Source organism: Peromyscus eremicus, chromosome 4, assembly GCF_949786415.1.
Source record: "Peromyscus eremicus chromosome 4, PerEre_H2_v1, whole genome shotgun sequence".
Taxonomy (NCBI): Eukaryota; Metazoa; Chordata; class Mammalia; order Rodentia; family Cricetidae; genus Peromyscus; species Peromyscus eremicus.
Genome location: NC_081419.1, coordinates 47385415 through 47404081, shown reverse-complemented (window position 1 = coordinate 47404081; position 18667 = coordinate 47385415). Strand labels below are relative to the sequence as shown.

At 43.4% G+C, this 18667-nt stretch overlaps 1 protein-coding gene across 1 annotated transcript in view; it reads right to left on the bottom strand.

Annotated features, from left to right (window-relative positions):
- Window positions 1–461: 461 nt before the first annotated feature.
- Nostrin (nitric oxide synthase trafficking) overlaps window positions 462–18667 on the bottom strand; it is a 48339-nt gene continuing 30133 nt past the window's right edge. The window contains exons 8-15 of the mRNA XM_059260615.1: window positions 15303–15401; window positions 15094–15219; window positions 9804–9912; window positions 8399–8487; window positions 5510–5635; window positions 4453–4567; window positions 3509–3598; window positions 462–677 (exon numbers count right to left, since the gene is read on the bottom strand). Coding sequence (XP_059116598.1) covers window positions 541–677; window positions 3509–3598; window positions 4453–4567; window positions 5510–5635; window positions 8399–8487; window positions 9804–9912; window positions 15094–15219; window positions 15303–15401 — 891 coding nt within the window. The 3' untranslated portion in view covers window positions 462–540. The remainder of the gene's footprint in view (window positions 678–3508; window positions 3599–4452; window positions 4568–5509; window positions 5636–8398; window positions 8488–9803; window positions 9913–15093; window positions 15220–15302; window positions 15402–18667) is intronic.

Sequence of the window (18667 nt, the reverse complement as noted above, 5' to 3'; positions counted from 1 at the left end):
AGTCTAGACTTACTGTCTCACCCTCACCCCCAACCCGGTGGACTTTGGGGCCCATGTCTATCATTGTATTCTGCTCGTCTGTCACTACTAGTTTTGGCTTTGGTCTGTATTCTTTCTTATTTCCCAGGCTTTGCTTGACCCCTCACAGGCCTGCTGTGTCTTATTGCCACCCAAAACTAAAGAAAAAGAGAAACCTAAATCTTCATTATTGTGTGCTTCCAGATAGTGACATGACTTCGGGCAAGTGGCTGAAGTCACTCTGGATAACCATCTCCATTTTGTCATGAGTGGATCATCTCGAGGGTTTTAGATTCTAGGAATTCTAGGAACCCATAAACTTCTGTGCTTCATTCAATCCAACTGTCTTTTATTTGACTGTTTCAAGCTAATAGCCCTGAGTACCAAGCACTCAGGTAACATGCAGGTAGGTCTCTACCAGCCACAGCATAAGAAAAACTTGCAAAGCTGATAACTCGTCCTCTTTATTTGCACCACATCGTTTACAGACCATGTAAGGCCACCCATGTGTCCGGTCTTGTTTTAGGACTTCGTGGCTGTGTCTCCGGCCTTTGAAGGCAGCTCCTCCACATAGGCAGCAGGAAAATGGCCTTTCTTCCCTTTCAAAGAGCCGAACCACCATCCTTCTTCTTTCTTCTCATGTAGGGTCACGATGTCTCCTGCGAGGATACACACTCAGTCAGGCAGATGGTTCTGTGCAACTGGAGCACAGGCCAAGCAAAGTTGGTGAGGGTTTGGAAGAACATTCTGTATCCAAGAAACTACTCTGTAACCTCACTTGCTGCATTTGATTCAGATGAAGCAAAATTTACTGAGCACTTTGCATAAAACAGCCGCAATACAGAGAATGCTAAAGAGAGTGAAATATTGAACTACGGAGCTAGGCTACGGGTTTGCGTAAAATCAGAATCATGGTGGAATTGCGCAGCTGGCTCACTGCGTGTACAGTGGATGGGTTGTCAGCAAACTCTTGCTTGCTGTCCGTACCTTAAGGGTTATCCATACTGGTGGCCATGAGAGTTTAGAGTACTGGAAGTGTGTCTCTACTAAGAGTTTTTTCTTACAATTGCACTAACTCCTGTGCACATTTGGATTCAGTCTTTTGGCAGTTTCACATAGGAATCTAGCCTCCATTCATTAATTTAGATAACTTTAGTAATAACACATCAATTTTGAGATAATAATTTTAAGGATTTGAATAAAGCTGAATTCCTAATACAGTTCTTATCTAATTTTCTATTGCCTTTTTAAAAAAGTCACCATGATCTTTGTAACTGTAAACTTGATGGGTGGCCCAGCATATAGTTAAGCCTCAGGCATATTATTGTCTGTATATGAAGTGTCCCCTAAAGGCCTGTGTGTTGAAGGTTTAGTCCCCAGACAGTGGTGTTGTTGAGAGATAACTGGATAACTAGGGTGCTGACTTCATTAATGCATTCATATTGAATGGCCTATTCAAAGATCTGTTTGCAGGAAGGTCACTGAAGGGCTTGCATTGGAAGGTTATCTCGTGTTCCTGGCCCTTCCCCTCCTTTCTCCCTCCCTCCATTTCCCTCCCCACCCCTGGCTATCAAGGATTGAGTGGCTTTCCTCCCTTGTTGCCACCTTCAACTGTAAAATTCTCGGCCTCTCCACAGACCTGAAAGACAACCAACCAAACCGAAACCTGGAAAGCCAGGAGCAAAAAAAACCACTTCTCTTCATCCCCTGTTTTCCTCAAGTATTTCGCCAGAGCATTGAAGAGCTGCCTAGCAGGCTGCTTCCCACCCATCAAAGTAGAAACCCCGCTTCAGGACCCAGCAGCTGCTTTTCTTCAGCACTATTCCCACTCTTCCCTGCTCAGTCCCGTTCTGAAGGGACCCGTAACGGTTACCGTCCTACCTTCCCAATCATGTTTATCTCTTCCTTCCCACGGGAGCTCATTCTGATTTTGAGTTCTTTCTCTCTCTCTCTCTCTCTCTCTCTCTCTCTCTCTCTCTCTCTCTCTCTCTCAAGAATTTACTCGAGTCAGTAGGTTACTTGATGAAATTTAAATAAATTCCAACAAAGAACTTGCAATATTATTGTCAGCTTCCCCAGGCTCTGGTGCTATGTTTCGTTGAAAAGCACTACTTAGAATATAAAACATAGGTGGACTTAGCAACCAATAGAGTACTGATACAAACAAGATAACTGCTTAATGTAAACTTTGAAAGTTAAACTCCGGACCCTTGATTTCTTGAGTAGCCGCTGAGAGATGTATTTTTTTTTTTACTCATAGAAAAGGAAAAGTAATCGCCAGGAGAAATCTGACTAGCCCGTGGTAATTAGAGGGTTCCCTCTAAGCAAGCATGCCAGATTCTCGGTGCCCTGTTCTTCTCAGCTATAAAACAGGATTCACAATATCTGTCTCAGAGGGTTCTGCAAATGATAATTGAATGATATGCTTGCAACAGTGTCTGACAGAGAAACATGCAATGAGGCTAGGTGTGGTGGTGCACACCGTTAATCCCAGCCCTTGGGAGGCAGAGGCCGCAGATCTCTGTGAGTTCAAGGTCAGCCTGGTCTACAAAGAGAGTTAGTTCCGCGACAGCCAGGGCTGTTACACAGAACAACCCTGTCTTGAACAACCAAAATATAAAAGAAAAGAAAAAAGAGACAAGGAATGACTGTTAGCTGTCATTTGCTACAATATCCATCTTGATTTTCATTGTTCTGGAAGCCATATCCTGGTCATGGATAATAAACTTTCTCTTATGGCATAATCCTTTTTCATGGGCACATTCCTAGGTCTGTGCCTTAGCTTGGACATCCATCTATAGAGACATGCAGCAAGTGGAGGCTGGACATTTGTACTTACTTAAGAATGTCAGTTTATACAATCCACCAGAAAACACTTCCCTGGGAAATATTCTGATACAAACAAAGGGGCCTGACCCTTTAGAGTGGCTCAAGGTTCTTTTCCAAGATTGGAGAACAAACATTAATCTGTGTATCAATGGACTCAGATTCAAGAGCTTTCTGTCATACTAAGGGAGACATTACTTCATGTTTCTGCAACTCTACCATCTAAATAACAAGAAGGCGGGGCTTTATCTCCAATGAATTCCCATTAGTGGCATTCTGCTCCAGTGTGGCAGTGTGGTTAAGGGCATGACTGAGTTCTGAGTTCAAATCCTGCACTGCCTCTGCTTGTGATTTTAGTCAAAGTACTGAACTTTTCTATGTGTCATTCTTCTCAGCTATGAAACAGGAATAAATAGTCTGTCTCAGGGAGTCTGTGAATAATAATTGAATGATATGCTTTCAGCAGAGCCTGACACATAGAAACATGGAATGACCGTTAGCTATTGTTACACGAGCCTTAGTTTAGTACACTTTATATTCCAAGAAGAATGACTGTAAGCCTCAGCCAGGAACAACTTGCTGCTGTCCCAGTAAGACAAGATTGTATTCAAAGGAAGCATATCAACATGAAAACACAATTAAAATATTTGAGAATGAGTCTTACCTTTTTCTAAATTCAACTCATCATCTTGCCTGGCTTGGAAAGTATACAGGGCCTTGCAAAGATGGTTGCTGCCTTGGGACACACCAGACGCTGGAGTTGGGGACAGAATTGTAGTTACCATGTGGACTCAACAGGCAAAACGGACACAATCAGAAATTCTTGGTTTAACAATATGGTGCATAGTTTATATTTTCTCTAGACTTTTATAATTTTATCTAATATTTATTCCTTGGTTCAATAAGCATCTATAATATACCCAGCATGTGTATAAACTATGCATATTATGTAACCAAGACCCAGACTTGTAACACAGGAAATAATAATTCTGGAGGGGAAATTACTGTTACTATACTAATAACGATGGCAATTTAAAATTATTTGCTTTCCATGTGAACATGGTCAATATCACTAGGTAATGAGTGTGGTAGCTGCATTTTCCTTTTTAAAACACAGCAGCTTTGCCATTCAGGTAGAGACGAATATTTGGAGTGCATGTGTATATCATCCCTTGTTGATTAGGGAACTGTTTCTCAAAAACTCACTGGTGACACTTGAGTAGACTGTGTGGACCTCAATGCCTTGGGTTTTGTTAAAACTCTTTTGTCCATTTTTAATAATAAAAAAAAGCTGGAGAGCTGAGATTAAGGTATGTAGCTGCGGGACAATGACATGTGTGTATGTATATATGTGTGGGCACACGCGCATGCATAACTTCTCATGTTATAAAATGGTTTTCCCAGCTTGCATTCTTCATGATTCCTTTCTACCTTCTTTTCTACATTAGTACACAAAACTACAGACTCTAACAAATTCATCACTCTCAACTGAGAGGTAAATTTCCTTTTAGTAAATATGGGTAAATGTGGGTTAGAAATCATATTTAAATATGGCAATGAACTTTACCCAGAGGACACAGTCTACAATTATTTTGGGCGCTGGATTACCTGAAGGTGAAGCGCTAGGGCTGTTCTGCCCGCCAGAAGGTACCTTGCTCACAGCTTTCTCTAATCTCTTCGTCAAAAGAGGCCGGGATATTTTTACATAAGTGTGAGAGTGCTCCTGTGCAAATAGTTTTTTATAAAAAGAAAAGTAATTTTAAACAACCATGTTATAAATATTCATAAAACATTGTTCTTTGTATGTCAATTCCTTGGTGTGTGTGTGTGTGTGTGTGTGTGTGTGTGTGTGTGTGTGTGTGTGTTTAATGGGGATGATGCATAAATAATCAAAATATTTCTAAGACCTTCTGTGTTTAGGTTTTTTTATTCCAAAAGCAAAATATCTTCAGAATGAGATGATTACTCTGTTTCATAGCCTGCATTCCAACTTGGAATGGACCATTCACAGCAATACCTCTGGAAATCCAAGTTTAATGGGCCTCCAGTAAAATGATTGAGACCATTTTAGAGCTTCTGACTCTCCTTAGAAAGAGTACTGTCCCTTGGTCACTGGATGTTTGTTATACTTCCCCCTTCTGAATGTAACGAAACTAGCTACAAGCAATAGCTGTCCACAAAACAATTCCCAGAGTGTAGCTCTGCACAGACACCTGTGTGTGCGGTGGCCTTCAAAACTGTGCTCATACTATCCACCTTATATACTGTGTTAAACTGTACCATGGAGTACATTTACACTGTGCTAAGACGAACCTGATGCTTAGCATATGATCTCACAGTTTAGGTCTGTAGGAATACCAACATTTCAAGTTAGTAGAAATTTTTACAATAGCACATTGTAAAGCTAAAGGTAAGGTATGAAGAGAGAGGAGAACGCCTAAGTTTTTCACTTGAGTGATTTAGTCTCATTCCAAAGGATGTGTTTAGTTGGGTTTGACTGTCAATGTGCTCAAGAGGGTAAAAGTAAGTTTATCGTAATCACCTCAGTGAGAACCTGGGGCACACATACAGCCCGGAAGTCATGGTGGGCTTTCTGCCTTGACCTTCTTGTAAGCCCCTCCACCTGGCAAGCCCATTAGGATGTTCCAAGTGATCTCAGCGTTACCTTTTCTTTCCACTTGAAGATGCAGGCGCTACAGGGATGGCTGGGTTTCGGCCTTTGCTCCAGGTCTGCTAACACGGATGACAGTTTGTAGGAGTTCGCTTGCAAAAGGTCCAGTTTTAAACTGTGCTGTGGACACATCATATGGCCATGTGAGGAAGTTTCAAGAGAACGAGGCACAGCTGAGTGAATAAAGGAATCTCAGGATACCTTCCAAAGGAGAGTTCTAGAAGCATACACACCCAGTTCATATGAATACATGTGAAAAACTCTGAAAAGATAAGGCCCTTAACACAATGTAGAGGGAAAGACTTGGTGTGTCTTACTCAGTCTTTACTCCTGTAGCTAGGGCAAAGGAAACTAGTTATGTAAGTTTCTAGGTAGTCTGTGATGATGAACAACTTTGGACAATATTTTTCCCCTGAGGATCAAGAAAAGAAGTAAGTGTTGATTACTCTCAGAATCATGAGGCAGAGTTTGAAAGAACCGAGTATGTCCCACCACAATATATGGGAGCTGTGTTTGTTTTTATTTAAAGAGGCACATCTTATATTGCCCAGAAGCGTTTTAGTAACACTGCTCCTCAAAACTGGAAACAACATTCCAGTAGTAATCGGGGGTATTTGAGCAGAAAGACAAGGAGTGACTCAAGTTCCTAGTCTCTTCCTGTTCTGGCTTTGACCTTGAACTAATTACTTCTTTGTAGGCGATGGTCAGTCAGGAGCAATCAAATTACAGAATAAACACTGGAAGGGCCTTCTGCAACCCCCTCCTTCTCTCTCTTTTCCATTACTCTGGCATAGTATTCCTAACTGTCATGGTCCAACTAGAAAGCGACTTTCTGAAGGAACGGCCTCTAAGCCTAGGCACGGTTTGCTTAGGAATGGGTTCACCTAAGATGAAAGGCAAACTCCCCGTCCCTCTGGTGTTAGGTCCCAGCTATGGCACATCTGAAAGCATCAGAGAAAGCACCAAGTTCTCTTAGGAGCAGCGCTCTCCCAGCATCTACAGATGTCATCCACTCTGAATGCCTCTTTACCAACGTTCTTGAATCAAATATGGCACTTCCGGGAGACCTGCAACAAGTCAAGCTTCCTCTCCGAGTACCGTCCCTGAATACTACAAAATACTACGACATCTGTCCACACCACCAGTGTCCCTCTCCCCCCGAGGGGAAGCTTGTCTAAGGGAGTTCTGTGGCATGTGGCGTCCACCACTCGAAGCTTCGAGCTTGCGCACAGACATCACAAGCTCGGGGATTGACTCTTCTCTTCACTTCCATGTGAGTTAGGTTAGTTTGTGGGCAAATGATGCTAATGCACGTCTGATGCTGACCATGACAGCAAGACTGTTCGAAGACACTGGTGCCGTGCATTTTATGACTTTATTTTGGTAAATGTCATTTGCACTGAATTCGTTCATTGAACATTTTGTGCCATAACAAAAAAAAATGTCCTACAGTGGGTTTTATGATTTTCTGTAAATTATACCCACATGTCATTGCAGCAGTATTTCATATCTCCGTTCCCAAGCAAACAGGTTTAGACCTTTCTTTTCACAGACAGTGTTTGGGTCATTTCTGCATCAGCCTTCCCACTAAAGGAAATCTATCATATATGTATGTGTGTGCGTGTGCGTGTGCGTGTGCGTGTGCGTGTGCGTGTGTGTGTGTGTGTGTGTGTGTGTGTGTACATGGCTGCATCTGCCGGCTTTCATCAAACCACTGCTGAAACTCCCAAGTTGGGTCGAATTGTTAGATATCTACTTCCTCAAGAGAGTTAGGTTAGGTAAGAAAGTTCTCCAGATTTCTGTGTCCTACAAGACATTACTAAAAATGTCCGCTCTCCCTGGATTCTTCTTGTATTAACAGGAGCCCACTTTTCACCACTCAAACCACAGCACCAGCACCTTCCCACTCCCACCCAAATTCCTCCAAACATTTGCTTCTAAAATAGTTTCCTCAGAGGCCTTTGCCACACCCCCAGGCCTTCCTCCTGATTATAGACCTATCTTTTTGTTTTTGAAGGACTCTGATGTCATCTGAAGGAAAAATGGGAAGTAGATTGGCATTAACAACGTTAGCTGCACCTCCATTCATGGTGAGATGGCATCCCGATATGCCCAACGCTAGCTGAGAATTGATGTAATACATTCAACCCACCCGCTGAACAGCCCCACTTAGGTTGGCAGACCTAAGACATGCTCAGAATTATTATACTGATATACTGATATTAGCTTACCTTGGGCAAAATCACCCGGTACAAAGACCGTTTCATAACAGAGGGAGAATATTCCCTCATAATTTACTGGACATTATACTGAAAGTGAAAAACAAAACAGCTGTGTGTGTATACTATCCCACCACCGTAGAAGACAAATAATCATCAAGTCGAGCAAGATGTCAATCAGATCTTGAGCTCCTCTGAGCACTGCAGTGGCATTTTCTGGATAACAACGCATCCTCAAAGAGCTCTATGGTCTAGTATCCATATCCCCATTTTGCAGATGGGAACAGTAATATTCCAGGTTTCTATGACCAGCAGAGCCAACTCCAAGGATCAGTTTCTGTGAATGGCAAGCCAAGGATTTGGGGACTTCAGTCACTTGTCAGGGTCAAAGTGCCTACGGTTTCACTAAAGAATGCATCTATTCTGGAGACTTCTATTTAGAACACAATGGTGTCTCTGTTTTACAGAAAGGAAAGTAAACATTTCTAGGTGGTAGGAGTTTTCCACATCCCTCCAACATCCCGTGGAGGATCTGGCTGTCTCAGCTCTCCCACTCAATTGTTCTGATTCTGGAGGAAGGAGTGGCAAGCAGAACAAGTGGGTTGAAAAACAAATATTCTAAAAATAACCCTTTCATCAGGAAATGCACTCTGCAAATATTTACCTCGTCCATTAAGGCCTCTGCATCCTTCTGGCTTTTGGCATCAGAGAAGGAGGAGTTGCTGCAGAGTGCATTAAGCTTCTGTTCCAGGCCTGGAAGTGAAACCACATTCTAGGTCACCTTTCACCCATCCTAGTGGCGCATAGCAGGGAACAGTCATCACCTTTAAAGAGATCCTGAAGGCTAGAAGCGATACATGTGGGACTTCCTACACGACGGTGGGGGTGGGGGTGGAGGAGGGGCTTCTCTGTGTAGCCGTCACATGGCTTTCTTTACTCAATGGATATGATAAGTGCACATACAGTTCATTTATTGCTATCCTTATTGGATGAAATCTGAGGAATGCTGGTGCTTAAAGAATTTGACTGGATTTTTCAAGACAAGATTTTGAGTTTCCTTTGGCCCATTCCAGTATTCCCCACATTTACAGGATCCTGCTAGGTTCTTTGTCTATCTTGGTTTCCCAGTTACATCAAAAGAAATCTTGTGTTCCATTCCAAGAAGCTGCATTATAAATGTGGGCTTGTTTTGTTGTGTGTCCTGTCTTGGAATTATTTCACATGCTAACTCCTCTGACTCCTGAGTATGGCATTTAACATGAGTAATTGTCATAACATTTCAAACGTTAGAAAGAAGACAGAAATAAAATGCCCAAGTCATGTTTACATCACACAAGTCGTCTCTCATCCCAGCCACTTTGAGAGAAAGAAAATTGTGCATTTCTAAAGCATAGCAGTGAACTACTTAGATAGTTCTCACAAACGGACCAAAGTGTCTTTGCATACTTTTTTTGTTTTCTTTATTTTAGTTTTTGAGATGGGGGTCTCACTCTATGCCAGGCTGGCCTTCAAGTCACTATGGAACTCAGTCTGGATTCCAACCCACAGCAGTCTTCCTGTCTCAGCTTCCTGAGTGCAGAGATTACAGGTGTGCACCCACCCCCGACTCTAAATGTTTTATTAATGGTGTGTATATATGTGTGTGTAAGACATGTTTGCCACAGAGCACATGTTGAAAAAAGAGGACACCTTGGCACCCTTTCACCTTTACATGAGTTCCAGAAATCACCTCACGTTGCCATGTTTTCAAGGCAAGTGCCCTTACCCACTGAGCAATCCTACCAGCCCCACACCTGACTTTAAAAAACTTTTTACTTTTATTCAACATACCTTAAATTTACTATGTAGTTCTTGAAAGAGAGGACCCCCACCCTACTCCAAGAAAGCAGATGAACCTTTATCTTTCCTTTATCCTGCATCTAAGGACGTGGTTACAAGCCAGGAACGGTACAAGCTTGTATCCGGGTGCAGGAGGGCCAGAGACAGGAGACAGGAGCGAGGCCGGCCTGGTCTGCTCTGTGTCGTGAGTTCCAGGCCAGCCCTGGGTCTGTGGTATGAAAATCACACACCTTCTTTGTCTCTCGAGACCTTCTCAATGTCTCTTTGCAGTCTCAACAATTTTGGTTTTATCAACAATTTCCGTCTCTCTTTATCCATTGTGTTCTTTGGATCTTCTTCCTTTAGAAGGAAAAAAAAACATATTTAATAACTTAAAAGAAAAAAATGAGAGTCACTACTCCTAGTTTTTCTGAGACTCTCCCTCATTGTATTTGACGGTTTTTACCTTACCAGAGGGGGTGAGATTGAAAAATGAAGATAATCTTTGGTTCACACATTGTTCCACCTGTTTTAGGCCTGATTAATAAGGTCGCATCCCGTTCACAACTCATCAGTACACAGCTGAGCATTTTATTTAATAAAACAAATTATTCCTGGAGGAAGAGATTTTCTATAGCGACTTCAGCATCTTGATAAATAAACTATTTACAGGATACTTCACGTTTCATGACATCATTGATATTGATTCAAGCTCAAGTCTTCTAATCATCCACTGTAGGACTCTGTGCACGCCTCAGGTTAGGACTGCCTCAGGAGTGGAACAAGTGTTTGTTGAATGTTGTGTTGGCTTGTTAGCAGGACGACTAGAGCTAGAACGCATGCTCAGCCCCAAACGGTGCTCGACCCGTTAGTTCCCCAAACACACTATTAGGAGAACCGGCAACTCAAGGCCACACGTGTGCACCAATAGTACAGGCACCGAGAAGTGAAATGGAAGGAGGGCAAAGGGCATTCTGCAGGAGAAATGGTGCAGAGAAAGGAAAGGGGGCTCTCTGGAGAGTCTATCGGGAGCAATAAGTACAATTTGCTTGAGCAAAAATGGTGGAAGAGAATGTGGCCTGTGTTGGTTAGGCTAGAGGTTAGGGCTGAAGCTGCCAAGGTTTTGTGTTTTCGTTTTGCTTTGTTTTATTTTGAGACAGGATCTCACTATTTAGTTCAGTCTGTTGGGCTTGAACTTACAGCAGTCCTCCTGCCTCAGCCTCTCAAGTGCTGGTATTACAGGCATGAGTCACAATACTGAGCGGTATGTGAGTTCTCATATGGATCACTTCAGGATCGGATGAAAAGAAAAGAAAGTGGGTGGGTCAGGAGATGACTGAACACAAGTGGACAGCCACCCACAGAGGAAGGGAGGAGTTGTTAGGGGAGGGGAAAAAACTAGGCTTGTGGGTGCTGGGAAAGGGCAGTTCTAAGAGAGCATGTAAAGCTATAATCCTTTGAACATGGAACTTGCAGAATTTACAAATAGTTCCACACTGGTCACTGGCCCTCCACCTTAGGAGCTCAGGTCATTCTCCTGTCTCACTTGTTCCTGTCTGAGTAAACGTCACAACACTGGATAAAAGCCAGTTCATACTTACTGCTGATGACTGTGAAGCCAGATGCTGGCATGCTAAGCTTTAAGGATATCATGACAGTCCTAGTCAGTCATTTGAGACAGATTTAGCTATACAGTTGAATTCTAGGACAGTCAAATTTCTTAAAAATCATAAGTTCCCATGGGTATGTTGATTAAAGATGAACCATCCTAACTCCTGATAATGCAATAGAACCCTAGAATTTCCTAAAATATCCTTAGTGTATTGACAAGTTAGGTGATAGAAGCATTTTCATTGCCCTTTGTAAGAAAACAGCAGATGTGTTTCTCATCTACCTGCCCACCTGAGGCTAGAAGGGAAGAAAATCGCCCTCTTTCGTTCCTGTGGCCTCCCTTTCTGCTTTGAGTAGACAAGGCTGCCAGCAGCACCCTTCACCTTTACCAAGGTAGGGGGAAAAAAAAAAAGACTCAGTTAAAGAGTCTTGTGTGGCTGTTGGGAGTGGGGGAAGGTTAATCTTGTTGGGATTCAGAACTCTTGTCCCCCCTTCTCCCTCCATCCCCTGTACTCTGAGTAGGGGTACTGGTTCTTGGCCCTGGGTCAGCTGTATGTTTAATCCAGTCAGAGAGTGTGAGTAGGCTGGTTCTATAGATCAGAGACAGATAAGAGCTGGGAGGGAGGTGGGAAGCCTGAATAAGTCCCAGCAGACAGCACAGGCAAGAGCAGAAGTCATTTTGACAGGTCGTTACTCATCAGCTTCTAGGTACAAGGTGTGTAGCTCAGTGTCGTATGCTTGACTACCATGTACAGGGAGGGCCCTGAGCTTATTCACTCCTCCAACCTCCAAAACGGAAAAGGAAAAATCTAGGATCCTGGGGCCTGGAGTTCCAAGCCACCTGTGAGGCCGAGGCATGAAGGCCAGCAGAGGCCAGTAGTAGCTTGGGGGAAAAAACTGAGAAGTTAGGTTTCGCTCTTTGTTTGTTTGTTTGTTTTAGATGGGCTAGCTCCTAGAGGACAAAGATTTACTCTGAGAAGCTGAGTGTGTAGCTCACACCTGTAATGCAAACACCCAAGAGGCTGAGGCCGAGGAACAGAAGCAAATGACTGGGCTCTGATGAGAGAAACTGATCTGTTTTCAGCAATAAAGATCATCCAGTAGCAGAATCCCCCAGATGGCCTAAGAACGGGTCTCAGGCAGTTTGGTCCTTGTTTGTCAAGGGTAGGGATCTTTAAAAAATGTCCGTGTTTCCCATGCCCAGACTTCTATCTCTTGTCCTTTGAGTAAGGGTTGCACTTGCTGATGTGGTGGTATTGTGTTCCCCGAAATATTGTGCAACCTAATAAACTTATTTGGGGTCAGAGACAGAATAGCCACAATATTAAACATAAAGGTTAGGCAGTGGTAGCACACGCCTTTAATCCTAACATTCCAGAGGCAGAAATCCATCTGTTCAAGGATACAGCCAAGCATGGTGACTCATGTCTTTAATCCCAGAAAGTGAGCCTTTAATCCCAGGGAGTGGTGGTAGAAAGCAGAAAGGTGTATAAAGTGTGAAGACCAGAAACTAGAAGCATTGGGCCTGGTTAAGCATTTGGCTGGTTAAGCATTTGGCTGGATAAGCTTTCAGGCTTCTAGCAGCACAGTTCAGCTGAGAGCCATTGGGATGAGGACACAGAAGCTTCCAGTCTGAGGAAACAAGATCAGCTGAGAAGTTGGCCAGGTGAGGTAGCTGTGGCTTGTTCTGGTTCTCTGATCTTCAGTTCACCCCAATACCTGGCTCAGGTTTGATTTATTAATAAGAACCTTTAAGATTCCTGCTACAGACTTCTAAGACACAGACCATGAATAGAGGTCACAGAGAACTGTGCTTCCTCTCTGAGTGCTCTGGCTTTGGCTTTCTTGGGTCACTCATCCAGAAGGAAGCAGGGAAGCAGGCTGCCATGTGTTGCCACGTGAGAGATGGAAAAAGTCACATTGCAAAGATTAAATACACACACACACACACACACACACACACACACACACACACGCACACGCACACGCACACGCACACGCACACGCACAGGCACGCACAAGCATGCAGATTCAGAAAGTGGAGACAGAAAGGGAGCTCTGAGAGGGGAGGAAGAGGTGGGGGAAGTAAGAGAGGAGAGTAGTGGAATACATGTGACATGAAAGATGGAGGAAAGACTGTCTTGGAGGAGGCAGGGGAATAGCAAGAGTGGGTGAGGAGGAAGAAGGTAAGGCCATGAGGGAAAAGACAAAGAAGAGCAAACTACAATGGCACACACACACACACACACACACACACACACACACACACACACAGAGTCCTTCACCCTTGCCTTGTGAGGGATTCAGAGACCCCAGCTATGTGACACCTGGATTTCTGACTCACATAAATTGTGAGTTATCAAGTGTTTAAGCCAGTAAATCAAGTCAGTTTACCATTTGTGTCGAAAACGAATACAACGGTCACTTATAGATCACTGAACACACCTGCCTGGGATTACTCTTACAAAAGACTGCCATGATTTACATGTCCCTCAAAGTTCATGAGATAGAAACAACCCCTCCTCACTGGGTGGTGGTGGCACACATTTTTAATCCTGGAGACAGGGGCAGGCTGATCTCTGAGTTCAAGGTCAGCCTGGTCTTCAGAGTGAGTTTCAGGACAGCCAGGGCTGCACAGAGAAACCCTGTCTGGAAACACCCTGCCTTTGACTCTTTTGCCTGCTTGTGGGACCCTTTCCTCCATTGAGTTGCCTCATCCGGCCTTGATATGAAGGTGTATGCCTAAACTTATTACATCTTGTCATGTCCTGTTCAGTTGATATCCCAAGGCCAGCCCCTTCCTTCCTTCCTTCCTTCCTTCCTTCCTTCCTTCCTTCCTTCCTTCCTTCCTTCCTTCCTTCCTTCCTTCCTTCCTAGAACTCACTTTGTAGACCAGGTTGGCCTCAAATTCACAGAGATCCTCCTGCATCTGGCTCCCAAGTGCTGGGATTAAAGGCATGTTTCACACCACCACCCACCTTGCCTGCTCCTTTTGTAAGGGAAATGGAGGAGCAGTGGATCTAAGGGTGAGGGGAGGTGTGTGTGTCCAGGGGGACTGGGAGGGAGGGAGGGGAGGCTGCAATTGGGATCTATTGTATGAGAATTAAAAAAAAAAAGAAAAAGAAAAAAAGAAGAAAAGCCAAAGAAAGAAAGAAAGAGAGAGAGAGAGAGAGAGAGAGAGAGAGAGAGAGAGAGAGAGAGAGAGAAAGAAAGAAAGAAAGAAAGAAAGAAAAGAAAAGAAACAATCCCCAGGCAGAACTATTGAGAAGATGACTTTCAGAGGAGATTAGAGATGAGGGCTCTCCCTTGTGAGTGGACTAATGTCATTGTCACGGGAATGAGTTTGTCACAGAAGTAAGTTCAACCCTTGCTCTCTTGCCCACGTGATGCCATTTTCCTGTCCTGTTCTGATGCATCAAAGAAGACCCTCGACAGACTCAGTCCTCCAGGACTTCCCAGCCGCCAGAACCGTAATCCAACTAAGTTTCTAATCTCTGTCAATTACCAAGTCTGTTGTAGTCTGTTTGGGAAGCAGGCAAGACCCACTAAGACAAAGACCCAACAAGATTCTAAAACTCGGCCAGCCTTTCAAGGGGATATCACTGCAGGAAGATCAAGAGTTCAAAGGCCGGCCGGGCGGTGGTGGCACACGCCTTTAATCCCAGCACTCGGGAGGCAGAGCCAGGTGGATCTCTGTGAGTTCGAGGCCAGCCTGGGCTACCAAGTGAGTTCCAGGAAAGGCGCAAAGCTACACAGAGAAACCCTGTCTCGAAAAACCAAAAAAAAAAAAAAAAAAAAAAAAAAAAGAGTTCAAAGGCCAGCTTTGGGCTACAGGAGACTAGGGTGGGGATTAACATTGTTTTCAGCATGACTTCTCAATACATGGCCAAGGCGCCCGGTTAAGGTCGCTTCCTGCCACTCTGTACTTACAAAGTAGTCAGTCAGTAGGAACTCAGATTTGTTTTCTGTGGACAGGATTGCGGTTTCTTCCATTAGAGCCTGGATGTCTTTCTCAACATCAACCTTGCTGATGGCACAGTGGATCTGTGTGTGGCTCTGCAAAGGAGAGCAGGTTGTGAAGAACTGTTTCCTGTCACCTTACCATGCACACCAGAAATGGATCAGTCTCCACTACTCACTGTGGTCAGCGTTTGTCCAAAAAGGGAAATATGTTGGCTGTACTGGTTTAAGTTATTGCATAAAAGTTGAATTCTTTCCTTCTCCAGCTCCAGCAAGCTCTGAAGAGAAGGGAAAAAATGAGGGAAGACCAAGCATGTGTTCTGCAAAGCTGGTCAGCCTTCCCACACAGTCACCCCTCCCACACAGTCACCTACCCCACTGTGAGATAGCCTGAGCAAACTCTCCTGATGTGCCTCTCACTATGGTATATCCAAACTGCAGTAGAAGGAGATTCCCAGGAAAGGGATATGACTCACTGTCTGTCCTAATACCCCCATTTAAGATGGATTTAACTCATGAGCTTCCCTGTGATCCTCTGCCTGCACACAGCATGTGGGCAGACGCTACAAGTTACCTGCTGTTTACAAAAAAGGAGAAAAAGATAAATGAAGGCATTAAGACGCATATTCGATGTTTTAGAAGAGACTAAAACCTAAGAAGACCCATCTTCATATCTTAGAAATGGTGTTAGATACCAAATACTTCCAAAATTGTTGACAATACAAGCAAGGCACATTCTCCTGCCTGTCTCTGTAAGAGTGCAGATAATATAATGATCCATGGATCATTAGATGATTCGTCAGAAGGATTGGAGATAGGAATTGATTTAAAAAAAAAAAGAGGGCCAGTGAGATGGTCTGACCTCTGTTACATGATGGAAGGAGAAAATCAAGTCCTAGAAATGTCCTGTGACCTCCACACATGTTTGGTGGCAAGAATTCATGGTTGTGCTGCGTGCATTTGCATGCACACAAACACACACACACACATACACACACACACACACACACACACACACACAAATAAATATTTTTAAAAATTGATGATAAGAAACAGGTTTATTTCTCAACTTCTTCTTAGCCTTGTGTACAATTTGTAGAAAAGCTAAAAGAAGGGGCTGGAGAGATTGTTCAGTGCTTAAGAGTATTTGCTGCTCTTCCAGAGGACCTGAGTTCAGTTCCAAGGACCCACACCAGGCAGAACACACATACACACATAACATAAACAGAAATAAAATGAATCATTTTTAAAAAGGGAAGAAAAAATGCAGCTACAAGCCATCTGTTAGGTAAGCTACCAGAACAGCTATAGCAAGTCTTCTTGGGCAGAATTCTTCTACTGGCAATTCCCCCATTTAGTGCCAGACACTCAACCCATTTTTGTTCCTAGCATGGGATTTCTTCTAGCAATTTTAATTGGTTGTGACTCTATTACATGTTAGAATAAGCTATAACAATAATAAAGAAAAAGAGGGTGTGAATTTGAGACAAAGTCAGCAGAGAGTAACATAGGGGGCGGTTGGAGGGAGAAGAGGGAGAAAATGATATTGTGTTTTAAGTTTTTCATTGCAAAAACATCTATAAATTAAATAAATAGATGGACAAACAACAAAAAGGTTACATGTTCTCTTGTCTTTTTTTTTTTTTTTTTTTTTTACTTTTTGAGACAAGGTCTCATGTAGCCAAGGCTAGCCTCAAACTTGCTATGGACGACACCTATAGGACGACTTTGAACTTTTGATCCTCTTACTTCTACATGCTGCATACAAGAATTACAGGTGGAATTATAGGCATGTACCACCATTGTGTGTGTGTGTGTGTGTGTGTGTGTGTGTGTGTGTGTTTATGTGTGTGTGTGTGTGTGGTGATGGGGATTGAACCTGTAGCCTTGTGTTTGCTAAGCGAAAGAGTGAGCTACATCTCAGCCCCAATATTCTCAGCATTTTTGAATTTAGAGTTATTATTATTATTTTTATTTATGTATACATATGTGTGTGTGTGTGTGTGTGTGTGTGTGTGTGTGTGTACCTGCATGAGTTTATGTTTACCACATACATGCAGGTGCCCACAGAGACCAGAAGGTGTTGAATCCCCTGGAACTAAAGTTATAGGAGGTACTGGGGACTGGATACGGGTCTTCTGTAAGAGCAGCAAGTGCTCTTAACCACTAAGCCATCCCTCCAGCCCTCATAGCCTTTTTTTGGACAATTTTTTTTATTATTTGAGAATTTCACACATGCATTTAATGTGTTTTGCTCAAATCCACTTTGTTTCCCTCTCCTCCCATCCCTTGCTTATTCCCTCCACCACTTTCCCCTCCCAACTTTATGTGCTCTGCTTTAAGCCCACTGAGTCAAATCAGTGCTGCCTGCATGAGCCGGCATCCCTGAAGAAAACGGACTCTCCATCAACCAGAAGACATCAGTTGTCAGTAGCTCTTCAGTTGGGGTGGGGCTTCATGAGCCCCTGCTCCATCCACGCTGAACATTGGCTGGCTTGATCAGGTGTAAGTCCTACATGCACAGCCACAGCTGTGTGAGTCCGTGTGTGCAACAGTGCTGTCTTTTCCAGTGGATACTGTTGGATGCGCATGTCTGTTTCCTCTTCACTTACAGTCATTCTGTCCCCTCTTCCGCGATGACCCCTGATCATTGTGTGTGCCATAAATGTCCCATTTAGGGCTGAGCACTTCACAATCCAATTCTCTGCACTTCGATCAGTTTTGAGTTTCTGCTTTAGCTATCTACTACAAGAATAACCTTCTCTGATGAAAGTCACGAGATGAACTAATCTAATGGATATAAAGATGAGAACTCCAGGGGCAGTTCATTTAGCAGAATATTAGGGTTTCCCCTAGGGCCTATGACCTAGCAAGCCCTGGGATTTTGACCTTGTTAACAATATCATGGATGAGTTCTGTCTGGCAGAGCAGGCTTTAAATCCAGTTAGAAAGCATTTGTTTACTCCCATAACATCCTTGCTACTCCTACACCAGTGATCATATCAATTACCAAGCTAATCGTTACTGTAGCACTCATAGTTAGATAAGACTGTTGACTACTTTTCTCCCCTAGTACCTTTGTGTAGAACATTCCAGCACTATGAAAGATAGCTAGCCGGGCGGTGGTGGCACATGCCTTTAATCCCAGCACTTGGGAGGCAGAGGCGGGCGGATCTTTGTGAGTAGGTCAGCCTGGTCTACAGAGCGAGATCCAGGACAGGTGCAAAGCTACACAGAGAAACCCTGTCTTGAGAAAAAGAAAGAAAGAAAGAAAGAAAGAAAGAAAGAAAGAAAGAAAGAAAGAAAAGAAAGAAAGGAAGGAAGGAAGAAAGAGAGAAAGATAGCCAGTAGGGAGCGTTCTTTGGTATTGTAAGCATATTTATTGGTCTTATTTTATGTGTATGAGTATTTTGCCTGTACATATGATTTGTGCCACATGTGTGCCTGGTGCCTGAGGGTCTCTTTAACCAGTGAGCCATCTCTCCAACCCCCATTCTCTAGTCTTCAAAAAACTATCTGATAAGAGTGGAATCTCCAATTATAA